The 12,126-nt window shown below is 46.7% G+C and overlaps 1 protein-coding gene across 1 annotated transcript in view; it reads right to left on the bottom strand.

The window, feature by feature from the left end:
* Positions 1–12,126, bottom strand: part of MIDN (midnolin) — a 30,421-nt gene that overhangs the window by 17,360 nt on the left and 935 nt on the right. The window contains exons 2-3 of the mRNA XM_015810711.1: positions 10,380–10,467; positions 10,048–10,110 (exon numbers count right to left, since the gene is read on the bottom strand). Of these exons, the coding sequence (XP_015666197.1) occupies positions 10,048–10,110; positions 10,380–10,467 (151 nt within the window). The remainder of the gene's footprint in view (positions 1–10,047; positions 10,111–10,379; positions 10,468–12,126) is intronic.

The following is a 12,126-nucleotide window of genomic DNA, read 5'->3' on the forward strand; positions in this document are numbered from 1 at the left end:
CCGATGGGCCTTCAGAAGAGGAGAGAGGACAACGTGGCCTAGCGGATGAAGACTGGCTAGGAAACCCCAGAGCAGTCAATATTTGCTGAACCAGGTGGGGCCTGTAGCTGAAGGGTGTTTTTTTAAGAAAGAAAGAAAGAAAGAAAGAAAGAAAGAAAGAAAGAAAGAAAGAAAGAAAGAAAGAAAGAAAGAAAGAAAGAAAGAAAGAAAGAAAGAAAGAAAGAAAGAAAGAAAAAACAAAAAAAACTAGGCAGTGGCCTTTGACGTCAGAACTGAGGTATTACAGAAGAGGAGAAGCAAGAAGAAGCCACCTTCAAACCAGGATGAAACTTTTCATAGGATGGCCTCCCCAAATCTGGGAAGGGGAAAAGGCCACAAGGGCTGACTTGTGCACTGAGGGCTCATGCTGCTGCTGGTGTGTGTGTGTGTGTATCTATTTATCTCTTAGGCACTGCCACCTCTGGTGTAAAGGGACTGGGAAAGGTACGCCAAACAGGGCTTTGGCACCACCCAGCACGTCTTGGGGTGCTCCTGATCCCGTTTGCAAGCAAGCCTAGAGCAGCTGAGCCACTTTTTCAAAAAAACCCCTCCACATGCACTAAGCAAGCGGCTAGATCTCATGGAGGACTGCCATATCCCTCAGCAGCACCATGCACACAAGGGATGGAGGACAACAAGGTCTGCAGCAAATGATTCATCACCAGCCCTCGGAAGGTGCCAGATGGCAACCTCCAGCTTCCGAAAACACAAAGCACAACGACAAAAGGACCTCTCCCGTCTTCGCTGACGGAGAATCGCCCTTCTGCACAACTCCCTGCTTCCTGTCAGCGCACGATCAGCAACAAACAACCCCCCCCCATCTTCCTTCGCCTCTGCAAAAACGTCAGCAAAAACGAGAGAGGCGGCCGGATTGTGCGTTATCCCTGCCTCCAGCTCAAAACACCCCAAGTTTATTGCAAAAACCTTCTACCACTTCTGCCTTTCTAGCCTTCCTCCCCCCCCCCGCCTCACTGCAAAGACGGAAGCGCGGATGGGAGGGAGGTTTCTGAGAAACCCGTGGGAACGGCAGCTTGAGGAAAGGTGGGTGGCCTTCAGAGGCGGTCGGGGCATCTACGGGAGGAAGAGGTGGGTGGGGAGGTGAGTTTCGGACACCAGGTAGGAAAAAAATTGGGGTGGGGAGGCAGCCCAAGCAACTGAGTAGGACTTTTGGAGAAAAGAAACTCATTTTTTTTTCATGTAAAACAGGGTGGGGGGAGGGAGCTAAAGAAAAAACTAAGTCCTATTCTAGCAAGAGGGCACCCGAGCACGTGCAGAGGGCGCCCCTCCTTGCCGAAAGAGAAGGTGTTGCATACTTTTACATATCTGCTTCTTCCTTTTGTACTTATTAACGCAAACTGAAAGGTGCATGGTTTTTTTTTTAGATCAGAGGTCTCAAAGCACCACTTAAGTTTCTGGATTCCAAACCGACTTTACTCGCCCAGCTTTAAAATCCAGCAAGGTTAATCACAAAGGATCACAAAATTCGGGAAGGTTTTTTTTTTCTTTTCTGATACTTAACCAGGAGTGGAGCCTTCAGTTACGGGGGCACTCTATCCCCAAACACTAACCAGATGCTTAAGGAGAGATGAGGCCGCTGAGAGGCTTTCCAAAACACATCAAAATGGATGGAGGGCTCGGGGAAAGTCAAATGAAGCCTGGATCACAAAGCAACACAAAGAGCTTCCGTCTCCTTGTGGGCCTAAAAGCCACTAATGGACCCTAAACGCCATCCTGGCAGGGTGCAGAATTGCGATGGGAAAAAAATATGTCTCCCCTAACTTAATGCCCCTGCAGGAATGCCGGATTATAATGCCCATTGCACTTAGCCAGCACAATTGATGGAAATAACAATCCAGTACAATTTGGGGGGGGGGGGCAGCAGGGTTGGGGAAAGTGATTCCCCAATTCTGCTTTCTGAAATTCAAAACCTCCACGTTTTTTTCCCTTCCTGCCACTGATGCTTATCTAAGTTGACCACCCTGTGCTCAGAAGGGGAAGATGGGTCCTAAACAGCCTTCGCCACCAATAAATGGGACCGCCGGATTAACGTGTGTCAAGGAACAAACAAAGGACCCCCCCAAACAAAGGACCCCCATGGGCTGCAGACAGAACGCAGCCCTGAGAGGAAGGCAGGAAAGTGGGGATACCACTGTTGGTCTGGACCAGCCAGGAGATTCCTGGGCCTTAAACCGCAGGTCCCCAACACTGGGGAGCATCACTTAAAACCTGTGGTTTTTTTTTTTAAATCTCTGCAGCCTGTTCTTCCATCGCCGATCGCCCAGCCTTTCTTTATGCTACCCAGTCACGAAATTCCAGATTGGCCCGAGCCACAAAAGGCTTCCTTACCAGCAGGCTATCTCCCTGCAAGTCACGACATCCGCGCACACCTCCCCGTGCGCAAAGCGCCCGCCCCCACTGGTGGCACCTAAAAGACCGCTGGGCACCCACCCAAGACAGTGCGATTGAAAAGCAAAGGGGAAAGAGAGAAAAGGGAGGGAGGGGGGGCCTCCTTTAAGGAGAACAAGAGCACCAGCTGCAGAAGGACACCCCCCCTTCTTCTCTCCATCTTCATACATGCATGCGTGTCGTTTTGATGTGCTTCAGCCTTCTCTTCCTTCCCTCCCTCCCTCCCCGGAATTCCCTCTTCTTGGTGTCTGAATGTAAATCATCCCTTTGTTCTCCCCGGAACATCCAGCACAGATGGTAATTACCATATGCAAAAAAAAAAAAAAAAGCCAGCCAGATAGGTTTGATTGACTGGGGGGTCCTTGGCTGGGGAGCCCCCCTCCCTCCTCCCAGATCTGCTCTCAGCAGCTTCTTTGTCTCGGTTGCCAAATAGCACAGATCTTTTCATTATTATTATTTTTTTTTTTCAGAAGGGAAGCAGGTCACCACGACACATCACCCGGGAAAAGCCCAAGGTTAGGGTTTCCAGACTGCCTCCTTTTTAATAATTCTCTTTCCGGGATCTTGGGACAAACTGCAGCAGGCAGCCTTGCAGGGAGGGCTGTCAAGGGAAACGGCCCCTCCCCGCCCCCCCCCACAGCCACCCTACACAAAGGGGAAAGGCAGGAAGGGACACACAAAGCAGGGTGGAGAGGAGACAACCGTGGCAACTTTTTAAAGAGGTTTGGACTTCAACTCCCAGAATTAGCTGGCTGGGGAATTCTGGGAGTTGAAGTCCAGACCTCTTAAAGTTGAAAAACGCTTGTCAAGATCCACCCAAATCTGCTTTCTTCCATCTAAAGCCAGTGTTTCTCAACCTTGACCATTTTAAGGCATGTGGACTTCAACTCCCAGAATTCCACAGCCAGCATTGCTGACTGTGGAATTCTGGGAGTTGAAGTCCACATGCCTTAAAATGGTCAAGGTTGAGAAACACTGATTTATTCTAAGCCAAAGGAGCTTAAGCTCTGCATCCAATCTAGAAGGGATCAAGGAAATCTCCAAGACCTGATTCTCACAATCCCCCTTTCCAGGCAGCACAGGAAACTAAATCCTCAGAAATCTCGCCTCCTCTGCTTCTGGTTTGGGAGAGCTGGCCATCTTAAGACCTCCATCTGTTTATTCCCTCCCGGACAAGCTCTTGTTTTCCTCCTTTCTATCCCTTCTGCTCTCCCCCAGATCCCTTTGACGTCAGAGACCAATCTTCGGTTAGCGGAGATCTCCCCGGACACCTCCCTCTCGCTCTCGCTCTCTCTGTCCCCCCCACCTCCTTTGTGGGATGACTCACTCAGCCTCAACGTCAGTTCCCCCCCCCCTAAAAAAAGTGGAACACTCCGTGACCAGGCCCTGGCGTGCCACAGGATTCTTGGCAGTGCCAACATGTCCTTTCTTAAGCTGCTTGCCTCCCCCTCCAGTATATGGGGTGGGTGAGCAGGGAGGGGAAACTGCCACCTTCCCTTCCGACACCACACATTTGCACACCAAAGCTTGGAGGTTCAAAACGATCACAAAATGGGAAGCCTCTCTGTGCAGGGCGATCAATCAGTAGCATGGTTTGATTCAGGCAGCCCTTTAAGAGGGGGGGGGATCTCCAAAGGTATCTAGACCACCCCCTTGCTCGGTGCAGGATCTTCTATTGCAGTGGTGGCGAACCTATGGCACGGGTGCCAGAGGCGGCACTCAGAGCCCTCTCTGTGGGCGCGCGCGCCGTTGCCCCAGTCCTAGGCCTTCAGCTGGGTTTTATAAAACCTTCTCGCTTTAGGCCTTCGCCGCTGTGTGCAAAAAAAAAAAAAAAAAAAAAAAGGTTCAATCAGTCAATTTCAACTTCTCGCGGGGAAAAAAAAGATCTTGCAAAGTTGAAATTGATTGTTTATGTTTATGTTTATTTAAATTTGTATACTGCCCTATCTCCCTTACGGGACTCAGGGCGGTGAACAGGCGATAATAAAAATCACAATAAATATCTATTCTAAAATCAGATTAAATAAATAAAGGGACTAAACGTTTTAGTCCCACTCAGTCTGCCATTACCACCGCAGCCACGCCCACCCAATGGGCCATGCCCACCTGGCACTTGACGATGCATAAGTGGGTTTTGGGTTGCAGTTTGGGCACTCAGTCTCTAAAAGGTTCGCCATCACTGTTCTATTGTGTTTCCCTGAAAATAAGACCGGGTCTTATATTAATTTTTGCCCCCAAAGACGCATTAGGGCTCATTTTCCGGTTAGGTCTTATTTTGGGGAAAATACGGTACTAAATGCGTCCATCTGGCTGACAATCTTAACTGGGCCTTATTTTCCAGTTGGGTCTTATTTTCAGGGAAACACAGTACTAAAACACTATGGACCCTAGGCTGGGTTTTGAACACCTCCCCCAAAGGGGATATGCCACATCAAGAGACCACCTCTCCTAGTGATTGACAGCACTTAGCTTTAATAAATCAATCCTAATCTCATTCTTTCATTCTCTGTAGATGTAATTCCTGATTTTCATGCAGAACGGGTGGGGTGCTAAGAGATTTTTAAAAGGTCCACCTGAGAAGGGGTTAGGCTGCAAGAGCCGAGTTCCAGAAGAGAAAGAAAAAACGAAGTACAAAGGATAATCACCCAACTGGAAAATATCCTTGAGGTCATCTACTCTGACCCCCCTGCCCAAAGGTGAATGTTGAAGAACAACTTGAGCCTCTTCAGCAAAGGAAAGACAAATTCCCCTTCAGAGTCAGGCCATAACCACATCAAACACTGGGAAGTTTTTACTAATGTAAAAAAATAATAATCTACTTCCCTATTGATCAGACTTCTGCCCTATGACAAAACCAGAACAGGGCTTGTTCCTCTTAGGCGTGACAAAACTCTTTAAATGTTTGATTACCACTAGCACAGCACTTTCCCATCTCACTTTGGATACACACACATACAGTACATAACCCTTTCGTGCTTTTCTCTCCCAGCTTGCCAACATATAGGCAGTCCTCAACTTATGACAACCGTTCCAAAATTATGACAGAACTGACAAAAAGGTGATCGGTCATCACACCACTGCAATGTCCCAACAGTCACATAATCAAAATCTGGGCAGTTGGCAACCGACACGTATTTACAATGGTTGCAGTGTCCCAGAGGCCATGTAATCACCATTTGCGACCTTCCCAGATGGCTTCTGACAAGCAAAACCAATGGGGGAAGCTGGATTGTCTTAATAGCTGGCTGGGGGATTCTGGGAGTTGAAGTCCAGACATCTTAAAGTGGCTGAGGTTGAGAAACTCTGCTCCAAAGGGACTGAAGGAGTGGGATCCAGTCAAAGCTTCATTGAATCAGAAAGCAAAGTCCGGCTTCCCAAACCAAGAGAGATAATTCAGATTAGATTCAATCCACCCCCCCTGGCATTCAACCACGCCTGGCCTAAGTTAACCCTGGCTTCTTTCCAAGCTGTGGGTGGTGGCATTGTAAACACAGGGTGAGCCGGGCTTGATAATCTCCTTGGCAGCAACGCACACGGCCTCATTTCATAACCAGGAATGCCCTCCGGTGTCAGATGATACACCCCCCCCTGGTCCCAGCATCCACAGCCAGAAGAAACAATGGAATTTGTAATACAACCAGGATTATCAGCAGGTTACTGGTTGTTTCTTAGCTGACATAGATGAGGTAAAAGGAAGAGAGACCCTCTTAATAAGCTCTTTTTTTTCTTCTTATCCACCCTGAGGAATTCTGGGAGTTGAAGTCCACAAGGTTGCCAAGTTTAGAGAACCCCTGTGCTTTAAAGTATCAGCCATGGATGGAGGGGGGGGAGCAAATTTTTTATAAAGCTGGGCAGTTTACCAGAGGCCCTGCTCAGCCTTCCTCAATCTGAAGCCCACCAGATGGCCTCATCCAGCAAACATCAAGAGCCCCACACCCGAGGGGCCCTATCAAGCAGGACATTCGGCCTTCAGAATTAACAATTCAGAGCAAAGCTTTCCAAATTTACAGCATTTGGGCTTCCTACGCTGGGTCCTCAAAATACCTGGGGGGGGAGGGGTATTCCAAGTGTCTATTTCCCTTAGAAATGTTTGACCCACAAACATCTGTGTACAGGTAGTCCTCAACTTACAACAGTTCATTTAGTGACTGCTTAAAGTTACAACGGTGTTGAAAAATGTGACTTATGACCGTTTTTCAGTTACGACCTTTGCAGCCTTCCCCCATGATCATGTGATCAAAATTCAGGCCCTTGTCAACTGACTCATATTTGTGACCAAGTCACGTGATCCTCTTTTGCGACCTTCTAACAAGCAGAGTCAATGGGGAATCCGGATTCACTTAACAACTGGGTTATTTAACAGTGGCAAGAAAGGTCGTAAAATGGGGCAAAACTCACTCAACAAATGTCTCACTTAACAACAAAAATTTTGAGCTCAATTGTAGTCATAAGGACTACCTGCATGTCTTTGTTGGCCAGTGAGGGCCAAAGGGTAGGACAGGGGTAGGGGGCAGGCAACCTTGGCTCTTTTATGATTTGTGGACTTCAACTCCCAGAATTCCTGAGCCAGCCATGCTGAGGGGAAAGGGAGGTTTTCCAAGCTGAGCCAGGCTGGCTCAGGAATTCTGGGAGTTGAAGTCCACAAATCATAAAAGAGCCAAGGTTGCCTACCCGAAAGATACCAGCAACTTTTAGCTTTTTTGTGGTGCTTTTTTCCCCTTTCCAATTTCTTGAGAAATAAGCCATGCCAAAAATCTTTTCCAAAGCCCGGAACTGTTACAGATTAATCCACGGACCACTGTGTGTGCTCATCTCTCCTCTTCCCTCCTCATCACTTCTTCCTTTCATCTCTTGCCTTTCAGAAAAGGTAACTTGTGGGCAGGGAACACTTCCTGCTTTAATATTATTGAGGATCATAGACTCATAAGGGCTGGAAGGGACCTTGGAGGTCTTCTAGTTCAGGGCTCTTTTATGACTCGTGGACTTCAACTCCCAGAATTCCTGAGCCAGCATGGCTCAGCTTGGAAACCTCTCCCTTTCCCCTCAGCGTGGCTGGCTCAGGAATTCTGGGAGTTGAAGTCCAGGAGTCATAAAAAAGCCAAGGTTGCCTACCCCTGTTCTAGTTCAAAAACCCCTGCTCAAGACGAGAGCCACATCAAACCCTTAAAACCCCACTGCCTAAATTGCCCTTCCTTCTCCAAGCAAGACTATCTTAGTCTTATGGCACATTCTCGCTCCTGAAAATATCCCAGGGTGTCTCATCTGTGCAAAGAGGAAGGAATGTGCAAATAACAAAAGCAATTTAATCAGAGCCAGAGTTATCACAAACAGAAGGCCAGCTAGCAAGTCCCTCTTCACTTCATCACTCTTTGATATCTTCCCCACCCCCATCCCATATCTATTTCCTCTCTAGGTCTCCCTATCCAACCCTTCCTTTTCTGCATTTTAACTACCATAAACCTGACTGACTTCCAAACCCCTCCTTCCACCCTCCCTTTTCTTCTCGTCTGTCAACTGGGTGCAATGTGATTTTCCCCCCCCCAACACTCTGCAATCCCTTGACTTCCCTTGCAACTCAATGTTTTGTTTTGTTTTAATTGCAAAAGAACAGGAAGGGATATTATGTTGGGTTACAAAAAATTAGAAGTCACACGCAACAAGGGAAGGGACAGAATTAAGTGAAGGAAAAGTTGGAAAGGAAGAAGAGTGTTTTGTGTTTGCTAAAGGGAGGGGTGGAGGCAAAAGTGAAGGGTACAAAACCCTTCAGACAGGGAGGAGAAAATGAACAAACAGGCATTTAAAATGCAAGGACTGTAAGACAGCCTATGCAAGAATGTCAAGGGGATTCATTTTGAGCAGAGGGCCAAGGAAGTAAAACCTTGACTCCTGTAATTCTCCTCCCAGGGTGGAGATAGCTAAGGAATACTATTATCTGGCTGGAGAAAACCCTATTATCCTCAGCTCTTTGGAGAAGCAACTTTTCTCAAAAAGACTTCCTTAAAAAAAGGGAGGGAGAGGGAGGAGGAGGGAACTTAGAGAATAGGTAGGTCCCCAAAATCAAAGTCAGTCTTTCTACATATCAGCTCAGCCAGGCTTCACCAAACTTAAGTATCAGTGACAAAGCAAACTATGATACCTTCTCATAATATTCATTCATTGCTATAATTGATCAGTGGAGACAGATCTAGGAGTTAAAAATCAGACAGATTTGGGTTTGTTTTTTTTTAAAAAAACACACTTAATGAGTTAAACAGAAAGTCTAATGAATGAAGATCAGGAAGGATGAGCAAAAGCAGTAGAAATTAAAAGCAAGTGGAAAATTGCTTAAGTCAGGACCTAAAGTAAAATACAACTGGTGAGAATGCGAATAAGAGAATTTGTCTATAGATCTGCAGAGGCGAACCAAAACAGAATTAAGAGCACCCAGCACAGGACCCAGCCAAAAACTTAAGCACTCAACTAGCGTTGATAACACAAACCAGCTGCTCATAAGCTTGCTTGCTTAATCAGAGCATCAAAAAAGATCTGAAAGGGGTTGACTCTGAAATCAGGTTTTCTGTACATGAAGCCTTAGCTTTTTCTGTCTTACTGAAACTACAACTCCCAGAATTCCTCTCTAGCACGCTACCTGGGGAATTCTAGAAAATCTTGGCAAACAATGAGGACATCAAATAGAGCAGAGGTCCCCAACCTTTTGGGCACCAGGGACCGGTGCCATGGAGAACGTTTTTTCCGCGGACCAGAGGGGGTGTGGTTTTGAATACTGCCTGCATCCCGAGGATGGAGCTTTGCTCGTTTGTGCGGCCCGCTTGCTGGCATGCTGCGGACCGGTGCCGGTCCACAGACCGGGGGTTGGGGACCCCTGAAGTAGAGGATACATTTTTATTACTATTATAATAATAAATAAAACTATAGCAGAACTGAAACAATGATAAATACAAGAGAAGAGCAACTACTTAGATAGAAGGGAAATAGGCTAAAACCACTAACTTTCCCATGGACTAGGACAGGGGTAGGCAACCTTGGCTCTTTTATGACTCGTGGACTTCAACTCCCAGAATTCCTGAGCCAGCCTGGCTCAGCTTGGAAACCTCTCCCTGTCCCCTCAGCATGGCTGGCTCAGGAATTCTGGGAGTTGAAGTCCACGAGTCATAAAAGAGCCAAGGTTGACTAGAATCTTGATAAAGAGATTTTGCTTTGTCTCTTGACAAATTCACTATTTATTTATTAATTAAATTCTCTATTTATTCAATCCTGATGTCCTTCCAATGTTTTGCTTTGTGGCCTAAGGTGCCAAACCACTTGGACCCCTGGGAATTGTAGTCCAAACTTCTACAGCAGTGTTTCTCGACTTCAGCCACTGGAATTCTGGGAGTTGAAGTCCACATATCTCAAAGTGCCTGAGGTTTAGAAACCTCAAACCTACAGGGTCCTGCTCCCTTTGCAGTGGACCCATAGTGACAGTGCTGTATCCACTATAACTCCCCATCTTTTTTTTTTTGCCTGCACATCTCTTTCTCTTAAAGATGGAAGAATTGGACCAAGCAAAGTTTTTAAAAGAGCACAGACCGTTTATTCATATCTACCTGAGTCGCATCTTACCTGAGTTTCGGTTAAACTTTCTAACGCTTGCATCACCGACTGTTCTGGCCTGGATGCTTGAGACTGTAGGAGAAAAGAAGAGAGGGAAGTTTAGGTTCTGAATTTCCTGCCCCTAGAACAGGGGTAGGCAACCTTGGCTCTTTTATGACTGGTGGACTTCAACTCCCAGAAATCCTGAGCCAGCCATGCTGAGGGGAAAGGGAGAGGTTTCCAAGCTGAGCCGTGCTGGCTCAGGAATTCTGGGAGTTGAAGTCCACGACAAGGTTGCCTACCCCTGCCCTAGAATGACCTTGGCCTGAAACCATGGTTAGCAAAAGGCTAAAAAAAATTACCATCAAGCCAGCTTCCACCGTGGGCACCAAAGTCAGCTTGCTCCCTTCTCCGACCCCCAAATCTTGCAGCTTGCCTGAATTCAGACGACTGGAGGAGAAAAGAAAGAAAAAAACAGAAGACTTAGTTTTAGAAGGTCAGAAAGGGCCACACTGATTGCCAAACACTTCCTCAAACATTTTAACTGTTTGCAACTGTTACAAAGGCAGAAAAAAAAACAACAGCAGCATAGGGTTTCTAAGGAGGTGGCGATTTAAAAATAATAATAATAATAATAGAAGGCTGCTGTTGCTTATATTATTATTAAAATGGTTCCTGTGACAAAATTAGTTCTAATAAAGATGCAGCCACCAAGAGATCATCTCTCTCTCTCTCTCTCTCTCTCTCTCTCTCTCTCTCTCTCTCTCTCTCTCTCTCCCACTAAGGCGCTCCACTTTCCGCTCCTTATGTAAACATAATATCATAAGTCTCTCTCTTCTCTCTGCTGCCCCCGTGAGAGAGAAGGGGCTGTGGATTCTGCAAGCAGGCAACCCTCCAAAGGCAAACATCCCTTGCTTTTCCTACCGTTCCAGACAATTGAACTGACAGATCTGGGAAGCTAAAGAAGGTTAAAAAAAAAGGGGGGGGAGGGAGAGAAGCAGATAAAAGAATCCCATCAGAAGCTGTTGGAATATTTTTGGTGGGGTGGGGTGGAGGGTCCAGAAGAAAAGAGACTTGAAGGTGGGTGAATTTTGTTTTTCCGGTCTGATTCCCAAAAAAGGATGGGGAGAAGGTAGTTTTGGGGGAACAGATCAATGGATAAAACCAGCTCCCTCCCCCCAACTCATCGTTTACCATTATTCCCATTCTAAGCTTGCACGGATACCTAGAACTTCTTAATTGCCAGAAGGGCTGGGAGATAAAATGACATTATTATTATTATTTTGTTTGAAAGCTAGATTTTAAATCATCTTTCAGTTTTACCTTAAGCTCAGAGGCTGGGAAGATGCATAAAGGAGTAAAAGAGGGGTAGACCATGGGGCCCAGTGCAGCGTTGAGGGCTGACTGTACAAAGACAGAGCTGTTTTGCATCTTAAGGACTGATCCGTTCTGCATTCTCTAACAAAGCTAAGGGGGGGGATTTAGTTAAACAAAGAGAGCGGCTCAGACACTCCAGATAGCCCTGTCTCCCCACCCCCCCAAACCAAACCCTTCCTTCTCTTCTCCCTCACAAAGGACATTTCAAGTCAGCCCCAGCTAGCCTTCCCTGCACCCCCAAGATTTCTCCAGAGATCTTGGGGGGAAAAAATATTTTTTTTAAAAAAAAGCAGTTAGGAGGTCTGCGTAAGTGGCGGCCTGCATCTGTGTGCATGCAAGCGTGAATGTGTGTGTGCGCGCGCGTGCATGTGTGTGTAGGCGTACATTTCTCTCTATGCACTTGCACGCTACCCAAATTCAACCTTCAGAACAAAGGACACCTCCAAGGGAAGGGAGGCGAGGACAGAAAGGGAATCTGAAGCCAATAAATCTTTTTTTTTTTTAGGGGGGGGGGAAACGCTTGAAAGAGGATTTTCCTAGTCTTCCTCTCTCTTCATCTTAAGCAAAGCTGCCAGGACAAATTCTGACCCTGAGATCAGATCAATAGATATTAATATTTTTTTCCCCAGCAGGGAAAAAGAGTGGGGTAAGAAGGGGGGGGTTGCATCGGCATGTTATTTAAGGGGAGGGGGCTACACTCCGCTCTATACAAAAGCTTTCTGAGTTTGACAA

Source organism: Protobothrops mucrosquamatus, unplaced genomic scaffold (genome assembly GCF_001527695.2).
Source record: "Protobothrops mucrosquamatus isolate PMUCROS unplaced genomic scaffold, P.Mucros_1.0 scaffold14, whole genome shotgun sequence".
In the NCBI taxonomy this organism is placed as follows: domain Eukaryota; kingdom Metazoa; phylum Chordata; class Lepidosauria; order Squamata; family Viperidae; genus Protobothrops; species Protobothrops mucrosquamatus.